The sequence below is a fragment of the Magallana gigas genome, chromosome 2, assembly GCF_963853765.1.
Source record: "Magallana gigas chromosome 2, xbMagGiga1.1, whole genome shotgun sequence".
NCBI classification, from domain to species: domain Eukaryota; kingdom Metazoa; phylum Mollusca; class Bivalvia; order Ostreida; family Ostreidae; genus Magallana; species Magallana gigas.
In genome coordinates, this window is record NC_088854.1 from 125,001 (window position 1) to 152,876 (window position 27,876).

At 35.5% G+C, this 27,876-nt stretch overlaps 2 protein-coding genes across 2 annotated transcripts; both read left to right on the top strand.

Annotated features, from left to right (window-relative positions):
• Nucleotides 1–17,010: 17,010 nt before the first annotated feature.
• LOC136272597 (uncharacterized) lies at nt 17,011–18,225 on the top strand. Its single transcript, XM_066074345.1, has one exon. It carries the CDS (start codon nt 17,011–17,013, stop codon nt 18,223–18,225), a length of 1,215 nt encoding a protein of 404 aa, XP_065930417.1.
• An 83-nt stretch (nt 18,226–18,308) lies between these two features.
• LOC117681829 (uncharacterized) lies at nt 18,309–18,716 on the top strand. Its single transcript, XM_034447949.2, has one exon. It carries the CDS (start codon nt 18,309–18,311, stop codon nt 18,714–18,716), a length of 408 nt encoding a protein of 135 aa, XP_034303840.2.
• Nucleotides 18,717–27,876: the final 9,160 nt, after the last annotated feature.

Below are 27,876 nucleotides of genomic sequence, written 5' to 3' on the forward strand. Positions count from 1 at the left end.
AAACAGTTGCTTTATTTTCACTCTCATTGGTGTCATCCATAAATCCAAAGTAATCATTAAGGATTTTTCTCATACAAGTTGATTCATTTCGGCAGAAAGACTTCATCGTCTTGTTCATTTCTGGCCTGCCTGCATCACTGTTGTTAAAAAAATAAAATTTTGTTGCCTGTTTCCCTGTTCTGCCTGTTCTATCCACTTGCTGAATATAAGCTGTTGGAAGAAAAACTTGTTCGATTTCTGTGATACTATAAGTGTTAACATAGGATATCATTTAAAGTTGGAATTATCAATCGAATCAGTATTGAACTCGAACCAATTGGAGCCATTTGTCAAATAGAAGTATTAAATATGTAGCAGGAGAATGACATTTACATACTAATTTGTAGTTTGTCCTTTTTCAGGATATAAATATTTTTTAGCAAGAAACATGAAGACTGCATTTATTATGTTTTTAATTTTGATTGCATTAAAAAGAGAAGTGAAAGACCCAGTCAGTACAAAGCCTAAAACCATTCATGCTTTACAATTACACAAGCACGACTTTCATTCATCTTGCATGCTTTTTATTAAATAGTTCTTGTTTCTTCCCTTCATATTCAGATAATTCTGATAAAGAATAATACTTATTTCTATACATATTAAGATGATAAAATTCATTAAAAATTTACCTTCATTACTCTTAGGTGGACCTGCATGCACAATTCTTTCCACACGGCCAAAATCTGCTCCCATCCCTAGGGCAGAAGAAGCCAATATGATCCTTAGAGGGCTGTCCTCTGAGGAAATCTGATGAAATATCAATTCTGATAGCTGATAGTAGAAAATCAAATTCATTTGTTTGAGCCCAGTATCACTATTTTTAATGATTTACAATAGCATCCGACATCTTAAAAATTTGGGATCATTCGATCAAGTTCAACCATTTTGTTATAAAAAACAATTCATAGCACTTACATCTCTAAATATTCTTTTTACACCATCTTCATAAACAAATCATTAGTAAATTTACAAAATGTTGTGGGGACCTTGTTGAATTTGTCATTCTTCTAGTTTACTTTCAAGTCAAACCTGTACAGTGATTAGCTTTACATATTAATTTTTCATGTGAAACTGTTTAAACTAAGGATTTCTTGTGTGATTCTTGTGTTATTAGCAAATAATGTAATTCTGGTTGTAAAGCGGCATTTCATTGGATAGAAAAATTTAAATAAAATTGTATAACCTGGTTTGCAGGTCACAAGACACGTCACAATGCAACAACGTCAAAATCGTTCTAATCCGCTTGATGTTATGTTTGAATTTTTAACAGATTAATAAAGTAAAATAGACTCAATTTGTACAGTAAATTACAGAAAATTAAATTATAAGGAATGAACTCAATATCTACCCAAGTTATACTCGTATAACCTGGGTTGGAGCAAATTACGCTTTTTTATAATCTGCTTCGCGGATTATAAAGCATAAATTGCCCCAACCCAGGTTATACTCGTAAAATTTGGGTAGACATTGAGTTCATTTCTTTATTCTTACATTTTCACTCCCATATTCCACAGATGCATGATACATAACAACTCTGGCATTTTCTGGATTCTTCTTCCCATTGTTCACCAAGTTCCCCAAGACTCGACAAGCATGTTCATAGGCAAATTCTATATAGTTCAGTGATGAATTGAAATACACAATAGTCAGAAGAGTAGTACCTAATTTAACTTTCAGTTCATTGAATAAGACATCAGAATATGTCTGTAGGACAATGTCACATCCTTAGAGCTTGCAAGTCTTCTTAAAACAGTAATTGAAATATTAGGCTTCACTGGAATCTCACTATGGATCCTACAGTCCTTCAGAGATAAACAATGTTTGATATCAGTCTGACCTTTGATGGAAAGTGTTGCCGAAAAAAAAGAAATGTTGCCTCAGGAAGCACAGCTCGAAGTTCAACTAGTTTACTGTATTCCGGACGAAAATCATCTCCCCATTCCAAAATACAATGGGCATAATCAATGAATATCACAACTCTGTTCTCTTCAAAACATCTGCACTGAAAAAAATTGTTCACTGATGGTTTGCCTAATATGTTCTCAGGGTGGCAGTAGATAAAGCTAGAGGAGAAATGCCCATCTGTAATTGCTTTGCACAGATTCAGCTCTTTACTCTTTAAGTTGTACAGCCATACCGTCTAATGTGCTTATTTGCTGACTAATAATCACATTGAGTGGCTCAACAACTATGACTTTAGTGTCCTGCAGCACAAATGGAATAAGCTCTTAAATCAAACTCTTCCCATAACCCGTTGGTAATGCTGCAATGACATCATGTCCATTCACAACATCCAGAAGGGCATTATTTTGTCTAGGCTTCAGATTGGCAATCTTGCAACCAATTCTTTCATTAAATTTTACAAGTGCTTTGTTAATGTCATCTTCATTAAGCTGTTAAAAAAAATTAAAATACATAAGAATACCAATTAAAAAATATTTTTATTTTTTTATGAATTTGTGAAATCCAGTTCATAATTTAAAGGTTTGAACCTGCAGCCCTTCACTTCATAACTAAAAACTGCTGGCATGCAGTGTACTAACCAATTACCCAAAATCAATCCAAGTATTTTGTTATGATCATCGGACATTCAATCGATGGTTCAGGGTCGTATAAAGCTAAATCAGCAAAGAAAATGTTGTATCAAGTCTTACCATATTATGAATTTGCGTATGAACCAGCAAGAAAAGGCCAAACAGGTCTAACTATAAGTGTGTGCATGTTATTTTACCTTTCTAGTCGCCATGTTGGATTCAACATTGAGCGCAGCTATTGGACGGGGGATTCCAGGCCTTCGTGCTTGCACTCGGAAGGCCTCGGGTACTAGGCTACTAGTTTTTTTGCAAGGAGATTAGCTCTAGTTAAGAATTTGTATTTTATCAACATTAATTGAGAACCTTGGAATTTATCCGAATCAACAAGTCTTTTGTGGCAGTTAAAACACAGTATATTCCTTGTTTCAAAACCTTTTTAACTTAACAGATAACATTAATTTTACCTTATTCAGTATGAATATTAATAAAACATATAAAATTTACATGTATACATTATTTATTATTATTATTATTATTAAACACTTATAGAGCGGCCTGTATATAAAACTCTAAGGCGCTGTACAACATAAAAAGTAAAACAATATAGATCACAGTCTATTTAAAGGTCATAAGCTTTTTTAAAAAGAAAGGTTTTCAGTTATTTCTTAAAAATTCCTAACGAATAACATTTTCTTAAAAACGGAGGAAGGGAGTTCCAAAGGGTAGACGCTGCTTTGTCAAATCGTCTATTACCATAGAAAACTGTTCTTGTTGATGGTACAGCTAAAAAATTAGACGATTCTGAGCGTAGGCTGCGCGGTGGTACGTACGGCTGAACTAGATCTCTCATGTAAGTTAATGATTCACCGTGGAGCGCCTTGTATGTATAAACAAGGGTATTAAATTCACACCGGAATTCAACAGGCAGCCAATGCAGTTGGATTAAAACGGGACTTATATGGTCAAATTTTGAATTTGATAATGTTATGAGCCTTGCTGCGGTGTTGTGCACGCGTTGAAGCTTGTTCGTGAGTTGTTTATTGGTCCCGACAAGCAAGCATTCCCATAATCCAAGCGAGATGTCACAAGCGCATTAACAAGCGTTTTGCATGCTTCTTCGGTTATGTTATTTCTAATGCGTCCGATGTTTCTTAGATGGAAGTAACATGACTTAGATAGTTCATTGCAATGTTTTTCCATTGTTAATGACGTATCAAAGTATGTTCCAAGATTCCTAACAAAGGGGGTATTATGGATGGTGTTGTTTCCAAATGAAGGACTAAGACCTTCAATATCAGCTAATCTGTTCTTAGGTGCGAATACCATTAGTTCCGTTTTTTCCTGGTTCAACTTCAGCAAGTTTGCGTTCATCCAGCTTTGAATATCGTTGAGGCATGTACTTAGACGATTGGAAATGTCGTTCCAATTATCACGGGGTTCGACCATGATGTAGATCTGTGTGTCGTCTGCATAGCAATGATAGTTCATGTTGTTTCTGTGACAAATTTCACCGATTGGTTTCGCATACATACAGTAGATCTTGGGACCGAGTACCGAACCCTGGGGTACACCAATCCTGAGAAACTTTGGTTCCGATAAAGTTGAACCAATCGAGACGCGTTGTGACCTATCACCCAGATACGACTGTAGCCACCGGAGGGCCGAGCCAACTATTCCGTAAGAGTACTCGAGTCGACGAAAAAGTATATCGTGGTCAATGACATCGAATGCCGCAGATAAATCAAGCATCAGTAGCACAGCACAACATCCTTTGTCAAGGGAAACCACAATGTCGTGATGGACACCTAGAAGGGCAGTCTCTGTGGAATGAGCCACGCGATAAGCAGATTGCAGATTGTCATGTACAGTGTTTGAACTGATGTGATCTTCGATCCTCTTTGCAACAACTTTCTCGATGATTTTAGAAATGAACGATAGGTTTGAAACTGGCCTATAGTTTCTCAGACACTTTTTATCGAGCGACGGTTTCTTAAGAAGCGGCTTAACGATTGCTTGTTTAAAGTCATCTGGAAAAACACCTTCGGCTAGTGATTGGTTGACGAGACACGTTATAATTGGTAGTACATTTTCGATGCAAGATTTCAGGATTTTCGTAGACATCGGGTCCAATTCGCAGGACTTTGAGGCTGTTTTCAACACAATTTTCGAAACTTCTTCGGCAGAATTACTTGAAAATTCTAGAAGCGGGGTTCCCGTAAACATTCTGTCTGCCCATAGAGTATTTAAATGGTCGTTAATATGGTTTTTCTTTTGAAAAGGCTTCGTTCGAATTCCAAGAATTTTCACTTCAAAAAATTCAGCAAATTTATCTGGCAGATTTGATAGGTTGTCACAGTCTGGTAAGACAATTTCGGATTTATTTCGGGTCAGATTTTTAGCTATGCGGAATAACTGTTTTTTTCATTTAAGAGTTCTGTTGTTTGTTCATCAATCGGTAATAATTCATCCTCTTTTTGTGTTTTGCATGGTTCGGTTGGTTCTGGAAAGGCAAAAGGAATGCTTTCATGTAGCCTATGCGCCTTGAATGTTGTAACAGAAGATATAGTATGTTATGATAATATTTTCTTTCTTTTTAACAATTGTTGCACATTGTTGCATTCTGCCTGGATAGATGTATGCAATGTATGTAATTTTCTGAAATTTACGAACCAATGATTCTGTAGTAGACCAACGCAAGAGAAATAACTTCGATCAGGAAATGACGATTGAATTTACTGCTAACTAACCGTGAGGCAATTTCTGGAATCCATGGAAACACTAAATTGCCCATCTCATCTTTGAAGGTGTTAAACTTGGAAGAATGAACAAGATCGTTTCTTTCCATGTAGTTTATGATCTCTAGTGTCAAAATGACATAATCGTCTTCGAATATTTCACAATCTACATCAATTATCTTTAATAAGTAATTGGAGTTCCATACGAAACGTTTATGGCGAGATTTGTCTGTTGTTCGGCAATCGGGAAAGAATTTAAGTTTCAATCCTTGTACACCTAAGCGCAAAATGGTATGTACATCTCTACCAATTACATCCATCAAAACCAACGCTCTTTGAAATGTGTAAGTTCCTTAAAACTATCTCTAATGGCTAAATGTGTACATAAAGCAGTAACATTTTTGTTCTCCCTGACACTACGTCCCATTGAGGACATGTCCCTTCCTTCAGCGAAGCCAATAATGACCTATCGGTTTTGACAATCGTTTTAGGGCCTTCTTAAATATCGCGCAAAAGGAGTAGCAAAGACCGCATTCCAAGCTGTAAGTCCGTTGCATGAAGGAAATCAAGAAAATTGAAAAATGTTTAATTCGCATTAGCCGCCCCATGTCATGTGTAATGACACCAAATAGAGGCGGTGTGGACATTTCATCAAATGCAAAGGACGTGCAATCCTCTAAGCATAAGAATCCATTCTCCCATGTCAAATTTCTATTTGGGTTCTGTTGTCCTGGTCCAAGATTTACTGAATATAGTCCAGACTTAGATGCATTTTACCGTCCCTTTCAAAATATCTCATTTGCACACTCTAGTTGAAATGTTCTCCAAGCGGGAAAAAACCACCTTTATATCCGTTGAATGCCAAATTCGATTCCAATTCTTCGGTCAGAAAAGTGCCAATTGATCTAACTATTTGCACACACGATTTAGATTTGTCACACATTTCTCTAATTGGTATAAGCAATGGATATTCTGAAAGTCATTCTGTTAAATGATCTTCGTTAAATAATTGCCATGGAAATAAGGGATTTCTCTTCTCCGTTCCACAAGAAACGATTTCCACCCGAGAACTAACTGTCCTCATCTTCATATTTTTTTTAACGAATTGTGTTTATATAATCATTTGCTGGTTGCCTATTGTCAGTGTTACTTTTTTGGCACATTAATCCTCCAGACACTACAGACTTATAAACGGGATGAATAATCTCATTCATTAAGTGTGGTGTGTCTGCACAAAATTGCACAAATGTCATATTCTCCGGATTTTGACAGTCTCTTCACTTTAATAGGTATGTCAGGATTTAGACCGTCAAGATTAGATTGATAATTTGCACAATCACGGAAAGAGAGTGCACCAGACATAGTTCCTCTCCTACCAATGATTTCCAAAAGCCCGGATCTAGACCAAAGTAAATTCGTTTCTATAATACTGGACGACAAAGTACATGCAACGTGTCCACTGATTAAATTATCATCTGATAAAAACATATCAAGGGGAACTGGTTTGGAGGCTCTTCAAAGGGTTGGGTTAGGGTTAGGGTATAGGGACATATGCGAAATTGCAACTCAGTTGCATCTCGTCAATGTCAAAATAAATCACGTGATCTTTTGTAGGAGGAGTTTATTTTTGTCACGTGACATATGTCATATATAAAGAGTGATTTGTTTACATTTAGAATTTACGGATTATTGTTGTGTTGAGGTCCGATTTTGAAAACATTATTTTTACCGTTTTTGGTTTAATTTCTGTGTGTTTTCTTCTGAACTTTGACTCACCTGTTTAAAAATATGGATTTATAGCAAACTGGAATAACACTACACCACCGATCTTTTGAAGGTAAGTATATCATAATACTAAGTAAGAATTATTTAAGTTAATTTCATTAGTAATTATTTTATTATTAAGAATTATATTCGAATGAACGTGGAAATGATTTGAAAAATAAGCAATTTAATGTTGGGATTTAAACCTTTAAACGGAAGAAAATGTTTATAAATGCTGATGTTAATAGGAAGTTAAAAGAACATTCAAAGTAAAAAGTTTAAGCACGCAGTTGATTCAATATTTTTCTATCGTAAGAACAAGGCAAAGTTGGGACAAATTTTCCCGAATCACTTTGTGTAGCATTGGTTAGAGATTCGGAAGGGACGTCCGTCGAATTATTTCAGTCTCGACGAATCTCATCTCGCTAAGATTACTCTCTAGCTACGCCGGAGATTGCCATCATTTTACAATTCATTTAATGGTCGAAAAGAATTCGATATGAATTTTCAAAATACATTTCCTTGTTGCTTATTAAAGCTGCTTGGTCCGATTTATTTGTTATTACAGTATCAAATTTGTTTCGATACAAACCATTTATCGTAGAAAGTTATGGACTTTCTCCTATTTACACCAGCAGAATCAATCTCCTTTCAAAGTTAGAAATATTCAAAGTAAATAAAAATAATTTCTCTTTGGGCAAACGAAAAAACAAACCAAAATGCATCACGGGAATGTTTAGAAAAAGAAACCATTTGGTTTCGTCCCCCGAATGATTGGGGTAATTCAACACGCATGCTCTGCATCGATTGTAAAGAAAAAAACTTCAGAAATATTGGCGAACAAAACCTACACATGTTAATTTGTAATTTGTCTGATCATTTCGACCTTTATTCAATGCGATGACAAAGTCGTAATACAACCATACCCGTCTCGTCGTCAGGGGTGAAATTTAACATGAGGCGAAATAACGCGGTACCCTTTTATGTCCTTTGTTTTGTTAGCAATAATGTGTACGTATTTTTCTTCATTGAAATTTGGCTTAATTGACTGGGAAAACTACTGCAATGTCTATTATTAAACATATACTAAGCATAACCATCGTTTAAAAGCGTGCATAAAAATTGATATGAAATCGGACCAAGCAGCTTTAATGAAACGATGCATGGGGAAATAACATTCATTTTAAACATAAAAAGACATGCACAACGAGCTGAAATTGACAGTAAACAAGCAACCATAAAAATTAAAGAGACTGAGAACAACTAAAATCTTATCCTCTAAATCAAAAGAATTTCAAGAAAAAGTCTTAAGATTTTTTCTGATTACCGAGGGGTTCTATATCGTGCCAGCACCTACCATAAACATTATAAACTGGGTTTTATGACTGGTATTTTTTTTTGTACTTTTGGACCTTACGGGGGATGACATTGAGACTCTGAATTTAGGTGGGCCGTCAGGAATTTCGCAAAGCATGCACTGCTGTTAAGATCAAATTCGTTTGTATGGCCTTATGCGTCTTTTCTGTGTCCAATCCTTCCTGCAATCAGCTATTCGTGAACTCTCATTTGGTAAAGTGTTGCGATGGTCACCTTTTCAGAGTGACCAGCAAAGTTTCCTTTAAACCATGCTGTTATGTCCGCCGTCACGATATGTCCGCCACTTTTTTGAAAAAATCGTCACGTTATGTCCGCCATCACGAAATGTCCGCCACTTTTTTGAAAAAATCGTCACGTTATGTCCGCCATCACGAAATGTCCGCCACTTTTTTGAAAAAATCGTCACGTTATGTCCGCCATCACGAAATGTCCGCCACTTTTTTTTAACATCGTCACATTATGTCCGCCTCCTTATAAATTTCATTATTTTTACTTTTAATCGCCATTTAAAGTTCGATGTTACGAAATATTCGTCAATCTTAAACATAAATAATCATAATGTCCGCCGTCACTGAACATATTTGCCAATAATTTTAATCAATATGAGCGACACATTATGTCCGCACTGATGAAGGTACACTTTAAAAAAAATCATATTTTAAAATTAAACATGTCGGCTTTGTAATGTGTTTATTTTTACTTTAAGATTAAAAGATAATCAATACTACTTCTTATACGAAATGTCATTCCCCATTTAGCATCTAGGATCGAGTCTTTCAGGTAATCCATATCCCTCGAAAATTAATTTTAAAGTAATCAAGTGAATGAATCATCCAATAGAGAACGTGCTGATTATTGCAACTGGCCGCAGGTAGACACACACATACACTTCGACCCCTGCTGCGACCTGTGACAGGTTGAAGAGAAGAATGAAGACTATCAGGTAAGTGCCACATAATTAATTTCGTGGTGTGTAAAGTAATTAAAACAATTTGTGATTACAAGAGTTAATGTTTTATTAGTAACTTTATATCTTTAACTTTAAGCCTCATAAAATTTCAAGCAGAATGTGAATGTTTATAAGGCAACGATTTCGTAACGGATCGTGTAACTTCAACTTCACTCAATTTATCTAATTTAAAACATTTTCATGATTAAAAATATGGATATCTTCACTTATCTTCTTATAGAAGGGATGAATTTAACAATCATTAAGTTATTATAATGTTTAGTCTTCCAAGACGTACGCTTTAATTTTCATTGTCTGGTTTTTCTTAATTTCTGTTTTTAAGTTTTCTTTCATAATTATAGTTTCTTTTATTTTTCGATTTCTTTTATATGCCCAAACCTAATCTCCAAAATGGCGCGATACAGCCCGGACATCGTTGTCGTTTGTTTGGAGGGTAACGACCTTTCCAGTGGAGCAGAGCCGTCTATTGTCATCGACTGCCTGATAAGCCTCTTCCACAGAATAAGAGATTTCGCCCCCGACAACCCGATATTTTCTTCACGGAGATAGTCTCCAGGGGAAAATTCCGTTCTTCTCTACAACGTTAGGAATTCGAAGGAAAGAGGAAGAAAATCCTTGGCAGAACCTTCATCAGAATAGACGTCAGGTTTCCCAGACACTATCTACCGGACGAAATCCATTTTAACGACGCTGGGACTGTCATATTCCTGCTTTCCATAAGCAAGACTGTAAAAGGTCGCTCCTTGGAGTAGACAATAAACGGCCCTTTTAAGGGCCTTTCACATTTTTCGAAAAGCTACCTCTTAACAGCAATCAGAACATGTCTAACAACGGCCAAAAATGGCACATCCATCAAGTTACAAAATCTCGAATTCCTAATAAAAACAAAAAATTCATTTCGTAACATTTAAGACACCAACGTCTGCTTTCTGGTCCATGTACGACGTAATACAGATTTTGTCATCTATTTATCCTTATAACTATTAATAATATTTATTTAAACGTACATTCCTGTTGGCGGACATTTAGTCACGTTCTTTCACAATATTTAGCGTGGGCATAATACGATTTCTTTAAAATTTAAATGCGTCGTACATAATGTAAAGACTTTTAGAAACAAGGCAACCTTTTTTAATTGCGAACATTATGTTTCGACATACATGTACAATTAGGTAGGCTGACATTATGAACAACGTTCACAATGTTTAGCGTGGTCATAATACGATTTCTCCAAAATTTCAGTGGCGGACATAATGTTACGACTATTAAAAAATAGCACTTTTTAAATGGCGGATAAAGTGTTACGACTTACGATTGAAACATACATTTGTGTTAGGAATCTTTTTAGCTTGGTCATTATATAATCCCTTTAAAAATATAACGGCGGACATAATATTACGACTTTTGGAAAATAGGTGAATATTTGAAATTGCTTATATAATGCTATGACATACATTACAGTCGGCAGACATTATGCCACAAATTTTAGCGTGGTCATAATCATTTATGATTTCTTCAAAAGTTAATGCGGCGTAACTTTAAAAATAGGATAACACTTTTTTATGTCGAACATAACGACTTACGGTTTACACATGCATTCATGATGGCGGACATTATAAAATGACATTTAGAAAATTGGAGTGCACTAAATAATGTCGGACATAAGATTTAAACATGTATTCCTGTTTGCGGACATTTTGTCCCGATTTTTCACAATTTTTAGCGTGTGCATCGTGTGCGTTAAACGAACTAATAGTCTATATAATGCGGCGTACATAATGTTCCGACTTACGATTTGAACGTGCATTCCTATGTGCAGACATTATGCAATAAATTTTCTCGTCGGACATGATACGATCTTTCCAAATTTTTGACGGACATACGTTTTCAACGTTTGGAGATAGTGTGTACATTTATGTATATTATTTAATACGATCAATGTAAATTACAAAAGAATGTGTATACATGCATAAAATTCTCATTCTGAAAATAATTTCAGATCAATAAATGGCAAACATAATATTACACAATGGGATAGCAAATATTATATTTAGAAATAATAGAGAGAGTAGTGTGTTCAAAACCTCGTGGCGGACATTAGCCCATACATTTTCCAAAAAACAATGCTGACACTTTAAGCGACGTGCATGCACTTAATACAATTTCTCTGAAATTTGAAGGCGGCGGACATATGGTAGTGACTTTTGGGGGAATATACGGAATTTTTGTAAAGGCGGACATAACGTGATGATTTTTTCGAAAAAAGTGGCGCACATTTCGTGATGGCGGACATAACGTGACGATTTTTTTCAAAAAGGTGGCGGACATTTCGTGATGGCGGACATAACGTGACGATTTTTTCAAAAAAGTGGCGGACATATCCTGACGGCGGACATAACGTGACTCAACACCATGCCTTGTGCATCTTGTCTTTTGTATAAGTTTGTCAATTGTTGACATTGCATATCGGACATTTCCTAAATCAATTCATAGACACACCGTATTGTTGACATTTACGTAACAAAGCTATAAGTCTACAATAACGCTATTAATTTTACAACACTTTCCTTGGCTAGAACAATCTAACTGTGTCTCGGGAAAGGCCCTCACCTCAGTTAGAATGCCTCCCATACACCCGTAATATAACAGAAAATTGAAGTTGCATTGAATATAACAGTCAAATTAATCATACTAAACCTTTTTGAGACTATAAAAATGTATACCTTTCATAAAAAATTTTAATCCATATTATGAAAGAGTTCAACACTTTTTCATTAACGTACACGTATTGTCTTTGCTACAGAGACAATACACGGAACTCATTCAATCGTAAAACCGGGTCCATAGGACATTTTATAATTTCAACGATAAAACATCATCACTCTCTTAAGAAATATAATGTGAATTTTTGCATCAAATATTTTTTTCCATCACGAAGACAAAATTAAGTAAGTACTAAGTTGATATGTATAATAATTATTGTTATTTTTTATTTTCTCTCATATTTATGAACAGAATATAAGCAAATTTCCAATGAAAATGTACACGAATTTGTATTATTGTTTCTGAGTTTATTCATGGAAATATGATATTTTGGAAACATAAATTAAAGATCCCATAAATTTCTGTTTATTATTAAATTAGCAGTGTAAACAATAACCTAAAAAACCTTTTAAATCTTTTTCAAATTATCCTTGCACCCTAAAAAATCTTTCGTTATATCAAAACAAAGATATTTCCAGCTTTAGTTCAAAGATAAATCCTTCTTTTTGTAAAATTACACCCGCATAAGGCAATCCATACTTTTCTGTTTATTGTTAAATACGTTAAAAGAGATGAGATGAGCGCGTCGACGCGCTGAATACAATTAACCCAAACAACCCATAATTACGACTGATGACTGTCCGCCAACATATGCTGAGGCTGGACTCGCAATTCTGCCAATGCAGATATGAAGACTGTTATGATTGGCACAACGGCTTCACTGCTGTTGCTATTGGATCTCGGGATTGTAGGTGCCAGCACGACGGACTCTATGCTCCTGGCATCGTAAAGCACCATACTTTTCCATTTGAGTCAAGGGAAACGAACAAATTCTAAGTCGAGCCAAACCACAGACAAAAAAGTTTATAAAACATGACTATCAACAGTCTCGATTGAAATCATATGTTCGTAAATTCAATGGTCGCTACATCGTTCCACGTGTGGAATTGAAGATTTTCTAAGATTTAATACATTTTTACTTCATGACTTCATTACCTAGCCGGAGGGCCTAAACCTCTCTGTCCCAGAGTATGAATTTCTCAATTAAGGTAGAAAATGTTATGGACATTATATTTACATTATCCAGTGTCTACGTATCGATTTTGTACTATATAGCCCACAATACAAATGACGCCAACTTGAGGCGCCGGCGGGGTTTGCTTTTTTATATTTGAAAGATTAAATCGTACGATAGCCTAAAATTATATAAATATAAGTAATAAGGAATCATTCTTTGAATATTTAGCTGCAGGTCTGTAGCTCCCGGTCTGAAAAAAAATCGGATGGACGACCTGGGAGCTACAGTGCCTTCCATGGTAAAAAAAACTGCAATTTACGGCGCACTAAAAATTGCGCTGGTTTTGGACTGATTAACCTAATTTCCGAACATATTCTATACAAATATTTGATTCCGAAAAATTTCTAAGACATTTTACTACAGACATCAACACTTTACTAGCCTCTGATATTCTTTTAAACTCCATCACCAAAGTGAAGTGGTGCAGTTTGTTTATATTTAAAAATGACGACTCTCGAGCTCGACGTGAATTCAACATACTTCAATTTCCGAGATTGGTAAGCGTGTTAAGAGAAAGTTTGAGGCAAGTAAAGTATCGATATCAGCAGTAAATTGAATGAAGAATTTAATGGTGTTAATTGTTTTCACAGTATAAGTTTGGAAATAAGGTTAATCGGAAATTGAAGTATGTAGAAACCCGAAATGTACTAGATACTTGCCAAACTTATCGAAAGCAACGGAAGTTGATGCAAACTCTCGATGTAATCACTGAGGAGATCTGAAAGCATTGGATAAACCAAGAGGAATATCTTTTCGCGGAATTTTTGCTCTCTCTAGATTTATCATACATTTTCGGAACATCTCAGTGATTATATAGAGAATTTACGTCACTAAAAAGTAAACTTCCGTTGCTTTCGATAAGTTTCTAGTACATTTCGGAACGATGTGTTTATTATGCAACATACAGATGTAGTCAGACGATAGGAATAAGTCATTTGTATATTTTCCAACCTAGATCTAGTCAGAAATCGTTGGAGAAATGGAAGAACTTGTTTAAAACATAGCTTGAAACGAGGACCCCCTATAAATCCAAGATGGCGAGTGTCGTCCCTTTACTTTTTTTAATGCACATTGAATGCACTTTTTTAACATGACTGAAACGGGGGGTTTCAGTGAATTTATTTATTGCAATACACAGAAATGCACATAAGATTACCAATTTTAATCAATTTTTTCTTCGGGAACAAATAATTAGGAAATTCACTATCCAACGGCCAAGCCCCTGTGGTTATTTTGGAAGGGTATGCTAAACATGTGGTTGCTGATGAAACTAAAATCTATGGAAAGCCGTTTTGAGTCATTAATACATTTATATACGGAAATGTATGGAGCCGCATTATTGTCTTCGTTATTATCCCCTCGCGCAACTTGTTGCGAAGGGGATATAGCATCGCTACCGTGCGTATGTGTGTTCGTGTGTGTGTGTATGTATGCATGTGTGTGTGTGCACTCCATTTCAATTTTCTAGTAGATTAATAAAAAACCTTCCGATAGAATTTCCTCAAACTTTGCACAAATATGCCTCATTGTAAAGGATTAACACAAATGCAATGTCATATTAATTGGTCAAATTTTAATGCAAAAACTAAGATAAAATTACACCATTGTAAAGGAGGGGGGGGGCATACATTTTTACAAAATTCGTTCAAAACTAAAAATTATGTATCAGAGATTTCACACTTTTGTAAAATAACAAAAAAAAATGCATGTGCTTGTCCAAACCATAAATACTATTACAAATTATTATTTCATTAAATCAATGTCATAATCAATTTTGTATACGAGTTATCAATCGAAATTTCTGAGTAAGAGTTATCAATCTTCTGCTTCACTTCTTTGAAACCAAAGTGAAAGTAAGCAGTACAAATCAACAACTTGATATTTTTTGGATTTAGATCTAGTACAGGTAAAGAAAATGTAGTTTTTGCAGTGATGGAGGGTAAGTAGAATGTGGTCTTCTCATTAACATAACTATATATTGCTAAATAATGCATCCCTACACACATTAACTAATGTCGCGAGGGGATGCTCCGCTTAGCGGTGCCCTTGTTATGTCTTTAAATGTATATGTATTGTAACAACAATTCATTTGTCTTTTGTAGCTTTTTACTAATAAAGTATAGAAACAAGTGTGCAAACTTAATCCAGAATAGTAAAAAGACTGTCTCTACAAGCGCACATGGCAACTATGGAGCCAACAGAAAAGGACACCAGTGGTCGTCCCAGAAGGAAGATTGTTTTCACGGAGACAGGAAGAGCTCTCTTCGAACAATGTGTTTCAAAATTTTGGACTAGACAGAGGACTGTGCGCAAGAAAATAGAAGCAGAGATGAAAGAAATGGCTACTGACTCTAGGGAATCTTACCATCTCCAACGAGATAGACTGATCAACCTCGCTAAAGAGTATTGCGGAGTTCAGGAAGAATTGTTGGCCTCTCTGGAATGCTCCAATACAGAGGAGAGTGAAAGAGAGAAAGTATCACAGAAAGTAGTGACAGACTTACTCATGGACAAAGTCAGTGAGTTTGTGCGTGACCTAGACTCAGAGATGTCGTCATTTGTTATGAGTCCCAAAACTGTCATGATGAAGAGCCCCAATTCAGTCCCAGTGAAGAGTCCCAGGCATATACAGGTGAAGTTAGAGACTCGATATTCCCAAAAACCTGCAGACCATGAAGACAGAAGGTCTATTCGATCAAGGAGAAGCGCTGGGTCTCGTCGATTTGCTGCCTCTTCCATCTCCCTGGCGCAGCAACGTCTTGAAGCGGTAGAGACCAAAGCTAAGCTGCAGCACGCACGGGAGGAAGCCAAGCTACGAAAAGAGCAAGCCTCAATTCAAGCTGACCTGGAGGTCCTTGGAGCCGAAAGAAATGCTGCCGTGGCAGAAGCGAACTACGTGCCCTCGAAAACATGGAGCCTGACTATATATCCGTTTCTTCCGAATCAGTGGCCGAACCTGTCGTAGAAATCGAGGACCCGATCGAACGGGCAAGGAACTTTGTAGAAGAGATTAGTCTACAGCCAGCAGAGACAATCTTTAAGGAACCTCTGACACAAACGTTGAATGAGGAACATCATAAAGTAACAGAGAAAGTTAACAGTGAGACAGTCAACCCAGTTACAAGAATATCTACACCTGTTCCCTCGGAATTGGAATCATCCAAGAACACTGTGTTTGATATTTCAAGCTTTCTACTTAAGAAAGATCTCATGATCAATATGCTGGTCAATTTTGATGACAAACCTGAGAACTTTGTATCCTGGAAGACCAGTTCTAAGTCAGTTATTCAGGAAGCATCAGTTTCTCCCTCTGAAGAACTTGATCTCCCTATCAGATGGTTGGGCCCTAACTCCAAGGAACATGCTAAAAGCATCCGAGCAGCGTCAATAGGAAATCCTACTCAAGGCTGTGAGACCTTATGAACTAGACTTGAGGAAAGATACGGCTCACCTGAACTGATCGAAACAGCAATTAAGACCAAACTTACGAATTTCCACCGACTCAGTGCGAACGTACCAAGACGTTTGTATGAACTCTCAGATATCTTGAGCGAAACATTGACATTAAAGGAAAATCCAAAATACAGCCAGCAATTCAGTTAATTTGACTCATCAGTGGGTGTGCTTCCCATAGTTCAGAAGTAAACACCTGGTTTGCAGAATAAGTGGACTTCCAAAGCTTCGAAGTACAAACAGACTCATAGAGTTACTTACCCCCCATTTACCGTATTCTGTGAATTCGTGAAGGAAATGTCGACTATGATGAATGACCCTGGCTTACAAGTGACTCAGGCCTTTGTCAAAGAGACACCAAGATTCAACCAGCAGAACTTCAAACCTGTGAAATCGGTGAATGTCAAGAAAACTGACTTTAAACTTTTCCTTAGTGTCTTGGACAATGGATTTGTGAAAGATGAAGACGGGAGATGGAAAGCTCCACTTCCTTTCAAGCATCCTAGACCTCAGTTAACGAACAACAGAAGTCAAGCATTGAAGCGTGCACAGATGCTAGCCAGGGATCTAAAGCGTAACCCGATAAAGAAGGAGCACATGATCACATTCATGAAATCCATAACAGACAGTGATGCATTAGAGGTTGCGCCACCTGTCCCCCCAGGAAACGAGTGCTGGTTTTTACCTCTGTTTGGAGTATATCATCCAAGAAAACCGGACAAGATACGTGATGTTTTCGACTCATCAGTGAGCTTTGAAGGTCTCTCTCTCAATAGTGTCTTACTGTCAGGACCTAATCTTACGAATGACTTGCTTGGTGTACTGTTACGTTTCCGTATGGACAAAGTAGCCATCATGGCGGACATCCAGCAGATGTTCTACTCATTCCTTGTTAGAGAAGAGGACAGAGACTTTTTAAGATTCTTCTGGTACAAGAATAATGACTCGGAGAAAGAACTTATCGAATATAGAATGAAGGTTCACGTGTTCGGGAACACACCTTCACCGGCAGTGGCCACCTATGGTCTACGGAAAACAGTAGAGAATGAAGACAGTGATGTGAAGAACTACGTGATGAAGAACTTTTATGTGGATGATGGCCTTATCTCATTGCCCTCTAGTGCAGAAGCCATTAGTTTGCTAAGGAGGACTCAAGGTAGGTTGAAGAATGCGAGAATCCGACTCCAAAAAATTGTGTCAAACGATGTGGAAGTCATGGAAGCTTTTCCGTCTGAGGACCTGGAAAAGAACTTAATGTCTCTGGACACTGGATCCGATGATTTGCCTGTCCAGCACAATCTAGGCCTGTCGTGGGGCATAAACTCGGACAGCTTCACTTACAATATACGCATTCTGGAAAAACCCATCACAAAGCGAGGGCTTCTTTCTGTTGTCAACAGCTTATTTGAACCTTTGGGTTTTATTGCACCCATAGTGATATATGGCAGAATTCTGTATAGAGAAGTGGGCGAGTGCAACAGTAGTTGGGATGATCCCTTACCTAGTGACTGAGAGGAAGAGTGGACTCCCTCAGCTCTCTAGAGGACTTGCACATTCCAAGAATGTTTACACAGATTTCTTTGAGCTGTTCTCACATGAGGGAAATACATGTATTCTCAGATGCCTCTAAGAAAAACATCTCAGCAGTGGTGTACCTTTGTACAATCAGCAACTCTGGTGATGTCCATGTTGGATTCGTTATTGGGAAGTCTGAGATAGCCCCACTTCAGACTACAACTATCCCACGTCTTGAACTTTGTGCAGCGGTCCTAGGCACAGAGTTGGCTCAGACAGTGTTCAAACACTTTGATATTGACCCAGATGCAGCGACGTACTACACAGATAGTAAGGTAGTACTAGGTTACCTGAACAACCAAACTCGCAGATTTTACAACTATGTCTCAAACCGAGTGGGCTTCATCCACAGACGCTCTAAACCATTACAGTGGAAATACGTACCAACTGCGCAGAATCCAGCAGACATAGGGAGACATAGGGACTAGATGTTTGACATGGTAGAAGAGCTAGCAGAGAGTCACTGGCTTAGAGGACCACTTCTACTCAGATCCCCTCATAGTAAAGATGAAGTTCTTACCTTTCCTTTGGTCTCTTCTGAAGAAGACAAAGATGTTCGTCCAGAAGTGAAAGTGAAGAAAACAGAAATATGCACACCATTTGTGGCAAGATTTGAACACTTCTCAACTTGGAAAAGTTTGGTGCGTGCTGTTTATAATCTGAAGAAGTTTTGCAAATGTTTGATGTTGAGGTCATGCAAGAAGCTGAGCCATTTCATCCTTCAGGAAGTACGCAGCAATGTTAAGGCGTCCCGATGCTTAAATACGGCTGGAAAACGATATTTTTTTAATCATCGTAAAAATACTTTGACCGGGAGTATTTCTTTAAATCTATGATACATCTAATGACACCGATGTTAAACATTACATTTGATGCATTTTTGTGACGTCATATGTACTTTGTAATCACGTGACGGGCGAATCATAATTATGCGTATGATCTATATAAATCGCATCGGCGCAGGTGATTAATGACATTAAATCATAAATATTGTTAATAAAAATCCTTTGTTAAGTCATATACTTTGAAGTTCTTGCTTGGGAAAGAAATAGATATTTCGTTTATGGAAGATATTGTTGAAACATTCCACAAAATCATCAAAATAATGCACATTTTTACTAATCAAAAGCGATTTACAAAAAATTGGGGTAAATCCGTAGGTTTCCCAAGCACGATTCACATTAGTACTTATATTCTCTACCAATATTATGTAAAATATTCTAAAATTGTGTTGATGTTTCACCTGCACCAAGCTGGTTTTACATGCATTAAAATTTCTCCATTCAATTGTTTACACGTAGCAGGGAGAGTCTCCAAACCACTAGTTTATATATAGTCTTTTACTTAAAACGAAGCTTTAAAACTGCCGATTATTTGATACTGGTTGTTAATATGAATGAATTATGTACGTCTACCATTAACGGCAGCATCTATGTAAAGAAAACATGCGGTATAATACTGGTTTGATATAATTCACTTTTAACGTTAAGAAACATTCCCTGAGAACTATCGACAGGAATGCAGATCGTGACGTCAAAGTTAATTATGACGTCATATCGTATGAAGTACAGACATGTGACTTTCTACATATCGCTGTAAAATCCATCGGGAAGCCTTAACATGCCTGCGTACAAGCCTTCTTTTACAAGGAAGAAAGCATGTCCTTAAGGAACGTAAACCTGTACCACCCTCAAGCAGCATTGTGACCTTGAACCCATTTATGGACAAGCAGGGCATAGTACGTGTTGGCGGACGTCTCGGCCAATCTAACCTTCCTGTTGATGAGAAGTAATCATCCCTGGAAAATCTCATGTTTCTAGACTTCTTGTGTCCCATTTCCACAGCAAAGTTTATCACCAAGGAAGACTTATATCAGAAGGTGCAGTGAGGTCCAGTGGGTTTTGGATCACTGGCTGTAAAACACTTGTTAACTCAGTAATACACAGGTGTTTTACCTGCAGGAAACTCCGAGGAACACCAGCGTATGAGTGACTCACCTGTAGACAGACTGACGCCTGGTCCTCCTTTCTCAGCAATAGGTGTTGATGTGTTTCGCCCGTGGACTGTAGCTGCGCGCAAGACCCGAGGAGGATTATCTCATAGCAAGCGATGGGCGGTACTTTTTACATGTTTGACTTCAAGATCCATCCTCATAGAAGTCATGGAAGAGATGAGCGCTTCATCATTCATAAACGCACTGCGACGTTTTGTGTCTATACGTGGTCCTGTGAAAGAGATACGTTCTGACCGAGGGACCAACTTCCTAGGTGCCCTGGACGCGATTCAAGCAGATGCTGTCTATACAGAGAAAGGACCAGTCAGGGATTACCTTTGCAACAATAGGATAACATGGATTTTAATCCACCCCATGCGTCACACAGAGGAGGATCATGGGAGAGGATGATAGGGATCTCTCGTAAGATACTTGACGCCATGTTATTGAACCCTAACGCGAAACAGTTGTCCCATGAAGTCTTGTGTACATTCATGTTTGAAGTGTGCGCAATTGTTAACTTCCGACCTATTTGTTCGCTGTCATGTGACCCTGACAGTCCGTATGTCATCAGTCCTTCAATGCTACTTACCCAGAAAGGTTTCACAGACATTCCTCCAGAGACTTCTGGTGACGTTAAGGAAATCTTCAAGGCTCATTGGAAACACGTGCTTTTTTGCCACAGAGCAATTTCTAGTTTTGTGTGAACTGTGCAGTGCCATAGTGTAAGTACATGTTTATCGCATTGTATATGTATCTTTCCAGAGTTTTGAGCTAAATTCTAGATTGCATAAGCTTGCATTTTTATGATAGTTCTGTATTTCTCCCTGATGTCTTTCGGCCGACATGACGTACTTTCTGCATAGTGCGCAGATTCATGTTTTGCATAGCATGCAATTGTTTTATTGTATAAGCATACAATATAAGGCTGTATTTCCTCATGCAGTGTGAGTTCTTGGCAGATTTACTACGTATAAGTAAATGTCAATGTAGTTATTTTGGAAGGGTTTGCTAAACACGTGGTTGCTGATGAAACTAAAATCCATGGAAAGCCGTTTTGAGTCATTAATACATTTATATACGGAAATGTATGGAGCCGCATTATTGTCTTCGTTATCATGTCTTTAAATGTATGTGTATTGTAGCAACAATTCATTTGTCATTTGTAGCTTTTTATTGATAAAGTATGGAAACAAGTGTGCAAACTTAATCCAGAACAAACGTAAACTGCAAATATTTGGAATTTTTCTAAGTCCAAGGGGCATAACTCTGTCAAAAATTGCTCTCTCATACCCAATATCTTACTTGACCTAGATGTTATCATGATTAACCTGTACGTTAAATTTCATTTCAATATGTTAATCCTCTGCGATAAAAATGAACGGAAACTGTTGGTGGACCGATCGACAGATAGCAGCAAAGCAATATACCCTCCCTTCTTCGAAGGGAGACATAAAAAGCAGTTGTTACTGTTATAAAATGGACGGCTAAATAGATAGCATCCATCATATTCTATACTAGAAATTTACTTGGGTTTTCTTGCTTGCTCAAACACCTCTACTTTTGTTAAATTTTTCAGCAACTATTTATCACAGATGCTTAAATTTCAACACTGTCTCTGTTGAGGCATGCCAACTATTCTGGTACCAATCGGACGTTAACTCTGTCAAATGACGATTTGCTTGAAATTTTAACACACTTTCATGAGGCATATCATATATTGCGATTTATATTGGTATCAATTGGACGTCAACTTGCGTCATATGATGACATTATATATTGGCTCATATCTAAATTTCCAAACACATTTTCGTCAAAGATATATCTTGTTTCATTTGTTTAATTTTTCTTTAGTCAGCTTTCCTTACTTACGTAGCAGTATACCTTTATCACCTGCATTTGAAGTTTTTTTCAGTTAATCGATGTGCGAGGGCATGCTCTCTGTATGAATTGACAAACAAGTATCAACATTCTTGAAATATCATCTTTTCGCAAGATCTGTGGTCGATATGTGGTAGTTATTATTAATTATATACTACACTATAAGTATAACCAGGTCCACAGCTTAAATGGATCTCTCGTCTGCACCTTCGTCTCCGCTTTTCTGTGGTAAACTTGTTAGCGCTTACTCTACTTAGTTAGGTCGTACGTCGCTCTAATCGGTCGAATAGCCAAACAAATTATACTCTCACCAATTCTAAAATATTTGATGCCCCTTAATCATTGGTTTCTTTATTGATAAGGTATATTAACAATATAACACATATTCCCCGTAACCGGCACTGCACGAAAAAACGCCTTTTATTATATTTAATTTGTTATAAAATGTTTACAAAAGATGAACTTGAATCTTTGATTACCTTTTAATTTCTAAAAGATGATCTTTTAGCTTTAATTTGAGAAAAGTTAACGAAAGGTCAACATTTTTCAACTTTTATATTTAAAAAAGGTGATTATTACCTTCTGTTTTCGAAAGATGAAAAAATATGAACTTTAATTAGCCGACATATTTAAAAAGATAATTTTTCACCTTGTGAATTTTTAGAAAGAATAATATATTGATACATGTTAATTTTTTTTTTGTATTTTTTAATTATTTCTTACTTGAAAACTTACAATTATCAATTGCACGTAAAGTGTCACATTTGTTAACTTCATCCTTTCTTCTTTAAATTTATCAACTGTTTAATATATTGGCATATTTTCCCATGTATTTATTTAATTATCTACATGCATTATCATCAAATAAGTAAATTAATGGCTCTAGATCTTTTCAATATTTATTTTAAGAAATAATGATATATATAATAACATGTTATCATGTACACACATGATATACCATTGTTGAACAATTAAATTGTGACTTAAATTGAAATTAAATACACATACCAGTACTTAATCAATTTAATTGTATAATTTATACAAATACAAACTCATTTGAATCCTTTTGACAACAAATTAAAAGTCAAAAAGGAAAGTCAATTATGACAAGGTAAACACATTTATAATAAATGTATGTACATTGTGTTGTCAAAAAAATCATCATAAAAATGATAATATAAATGATTTCAATAATTATGATAAAACAAAGCAGGGATATAATATTCAGTTCACACAATATATCTCTCTCTTGGGCCTCTCTCTTGGGCAAACTACAATAACATCTTTTCCCAAAATACTTTCAGTAGCATACACAAATTTACTTTTTATTCTCTGAACAGGAATATACATTGATGAACTTTGCTGTTCAAATTGATTTCTATACCATATTTCCACTGGTTTTCCAAATGAAAATCTCAATGAATGTGGTAGACGTTTAAACCAAACAACTTTTGCTAAATAGTGACTTTTTAATTCACCATCAATCATGACTTTGTGCTAAAAAAAATCTGACAATTTGACCTGGATGGGGTGTGAGATCACTATAAGTATGTACAAGTTCACCATCATCTCCACACCAGAATGCTAAAATAAAGGAGGAACGGACACTACGGCCGTGCTTTGAGCCTAAAACAGATCCATTTATGTACAACTCTTTTCCTACTTTCACAGAAGTACACAATTTCAATTGCAAATCACCATACAAAAATGAATACATATTTTGAAGTTCATTCAACTCAACATCAGTTAATATTTCACCCTTATACTTTTTGGTAAAGATACCATTGTTATTACTCCAGTCAACTGATTGTAAATTTATTTGAATTGAGGCTTTTTCTACATTACTAGTATGCTGTGTTGATTTTAATTGCTGATGTAAGGTTCCACGCACACTGTCAGAATGAAATTTAGTCAGGTCATTAAATAGACACAAAAAATCATCATCAAAATCTGACTGTTTTTCCCTGGCCCAACTCTCTTTCAAGTATTTTTTCATAATCTGGGTTTCAATACTTTTTCTGTTTGTTGGATAAGAACCAAGTATTCCGTTTTCTCTCTCAAAACTGAACAACCAAAACGAGTAGATTGGACCAAAGTCAAACAAACAATCTAACAAATGACCATGCAAATGCATATTTGGTGTTACAAAATCAACTCCATAAAGTTGTTCAAACTTTTTACAAAAACTAACCAATAATCCATCAGCTACTTTTACATTTCCTAATGAAATGTATCTAGAACACAACCGTCTACATGCTTATACATATTTTCTCCAGCATTCTAAATGTTCATCGGGTATGACATCTTTTAAAGCATAAACTGAGAACAGTAGAGTCCAATTTTTCCACTGATCAGCATTAAATGATCCATAAGAGGATGAAAACTTTTTAGGTAATTTGCCAATATCAGATGGACAAAATTTTTTCTCTATCTTCTCTTGAATAACTAAAAAATCACTATCTTTTAAGATCATTTTAGTTTTCCATACACTTATCATATGTTTAGCAGTCCCAAGGAAAAGATTGTGCATTGAGTCAATCGGTGTCATCCTTATTGGGTCAAAATAGTCTAAATCTAGCAGACATGACACTCTTACTCCATGCTTCTTTTCTAGGTTTTCTTTTTCAGATTTTAAAGAACATTTAGAAATTTTCCCACAAACTTCCCTGTGATGAAAATTTGTTCTTGGAGGCCAAGTGCCTCTGTCAAAACCACCAAATATCTTTTCTCCTAACACACCTGGAAACTTTTTTTCACATTTGTTTCAGCCTAAGTTAGCCATGTGACCATAAAACCCACATAATTTCCTGCTTGCAGGAACATCACATCCTACACAAAGGAGAGCCAATCTGAACTTTTTAGTTTGGTTTTTGGATTTCCTAGATTTTTTTTTTTTTTTTTTTTTTTAAATACCATTTATTGATTCCTTATAAACAAGTACATAATAACATATCAGAAAATAGCATATGGTGAAAACAGAGTTACAATATATATCAGGTTTTTATAAACTAAAAATGTACACTTTATATGTATATGAGATAATCAGAAAAAAAGGGAAAAAAAATCAATGTTGAAAAAACGTATACGATATATATCAAGTTTTATGGGAAAAAAAATGTTACATGTACACCGTACGTACATTTAAACATGTATGTGTTAATCAAAAAAAAGTGAGAGAAAATAAATCCTTGCATTGATAATTTACATGTGATTTTTTTTTTTATATTTTGGCCCACACATAACAAAGGGTTTCCCTACCATCAGTCAAAGTCTGTGTCCATGTTAGAAACCCTTGTATACAACAGAGGGACTGTCTCCCTCGGAGGGTGGGCGTATATAAATATATATATATATACATACATAATAGATATAAGCATAAGTACATATTCATAGCATAAATGAATATTCATAGTAAAAATGCAAAATTTTGAAAAAGTTTCTTTTCTTTCATTTGATGTAAAAAAGATAGAACAGAACAATAAGATAAAGTATTCTCTTTAATATACATTCTTAACGATTGGCTTGTTTCTTCTAAGTTTTCGACTCTACAGAACATTTTATATTTGTAAATTCTGAATGCAATAAATGAGAGGAAGATATTATAAAGCTTTGTTGTTTCGTTATCATCAACAAAAAAGCCAACAATGACATTTTTCCAAACAATATTAAAATTTAAGCATTTGCTTGCCATATGCCAAACATGTTTTACATTTACACAATCAAAAATTAGATGCTGTGCATTTTCTATCTCGGTTCTACATATTTTGCATTTGTTATTTACCCCTTTATTCCACTTACTGATTAACAGATTATTACTTAGTAAATTGTTTAGAAGTTTATAATTAAATTCCGCAATACTTTTATCTTTGACATTTTTAATTTTGTTGAAATATATTGATTTCCAAATTTCCTTATCTTGGATCTGGAAATCCCTACCAAGCTTTCCTTGTGAAATTGGACTTTGAAATTTGAGCTTCGAATAAAAACATTTAGATTTGTATTCTTCGTCATTCTGTTGCATTTTGATATAGGGGATTTTAGAAAAATCATACATGAATTCAAATTTCTTAAACACTTTTTGTATTATTTTATACTCGCATATCCAATTTCTTTTTTTGTTTAACCTATCAAATATATCTCTTGTACTTTTTAATTTACCATTTTCTTCAAAGATATCTTTAACATACAGTATTCCGCTTTTAATCCATTCATCAAAACATATCGTTTTACCTTTAAAAGTAAATGAAGTATTCGACCAAATTGGTTGTAATAAAAACGATTCGGTATTTATTGATCTGTCATTATTTTGCTTAAGATCTTTACATAGATTAAAACAGGTAAAAACTTGCTTATAAAATTCTGGAAAGTTTTTTAGTATACCATAATTTTCAGTCGATATTTCTGTTGTGCTCATTAAATAGTTTATATTGATATTCAGCGCTTTACAGAGACTATCTATATATTTTTTTACAACATGATTAGTTGTAATTAGGCGGGCAATCCACGTTGCCTTTATAGCCTTTAATTTAGAGTCTATGTCGGTAATGCCTATACCGCCATCCATAATATCACCTATCATCGTATTTCGTTTGATTCTGTCTGTTTTATTCCATATGAAATTGTATATTACTCTATTTATATCATTCACATAATTTCTTCCGGGAAGTTCTAAAATACTAGAAACATATATAAGTTTAGGTAAGGCAAGAGAATTAACTACAGTAACTTTACCGAATAATGTTAATTTTCTCTTTTTCAATGATTCAAACAAAATTTCAATATCGTGGTAAATCTTCATCCAGTTTTTATTATAACGCTCGATTTTGTCGTGTCCTACAAAAATACCTAAGCATTTTACAGCTTGTTTTGCTACTTTAATACCTTCTAGATTTTCGAACTGGTCTTTTAAATTTCCTAACAATATGCATTCAGTTTTTGATAGGTTTATCTTTGATCCAGCTAATTTGCAAAATTTATCTATGGTGCCAATAGCATGTTTCATGGATTCTATATCTCCTAAAGTAACCGTCATATCGTCCGCGTGCTGTACATTTTTTATTTCATCTTGTAAATTTTTCGAGGTAAATCCATGTATTAAATTATTTTCTTTAATTTTACTTGATAAAATTTCCGCAACAAATAAATATAATATAGCAGAAATCGGACACCCTTGTCTTATACCTCTATTCATTGTGCATGTTTTTGAAATCCATCCATTATTTTTTAAACGGAAAACGGGGTTTTTATAAAGGATTTTTATCCATTTTATAAAATCTGGTCCAAAATTAAATTTTTTCAAAGCTTTAAAAAGAAAATTCCATTCAACTGAGTCGAAAGCTTTTTCAAAGTCTAGGAATAGTAATATACCGTTTTGATTATTATTTTCACAATATTCGAAAATATCAAGAATAAGCCTTGCGTTGCTTCCAATATATCTTCCTTTTATATATGCTGTTTGTTCATTTCCTATATAGTTATCAATAACCTTTTGCAGACGGCGAGCAGATATAAAGGCAATTATTTTGTAATCAGTATTAGTGAGACTAATTGGTCTATAGTTTGTAAGCTGTGACCGTTCTCCTTTTTTGTGAATTAAAGATAATACAGCAAGTCGTTGTGAAAATGTCATTTCGTCTAAACTGAATATTTCTTTTAGCATATTATGAAAGAGTATTGATATTTTATCCCAGAAACATTGATAGAATTCAACTGGT

Bases quoted from the DNA above. Each gene is read 5' to 3' on its own strand.
- LOC136272597 (XM_066074345.1), top strand. From the start codon at position 17,011: ATGTCGACTATGATGAATGACCCTGGCTTACAAGTGACTCAGGCCTTT.
- LOC117681829 (XM_034447949.2), top strand. From the start codon at position 18,309: ATGAGGGAAATACATGTATTCTCAGATGCCTCTAAGAAAAACATCTCA.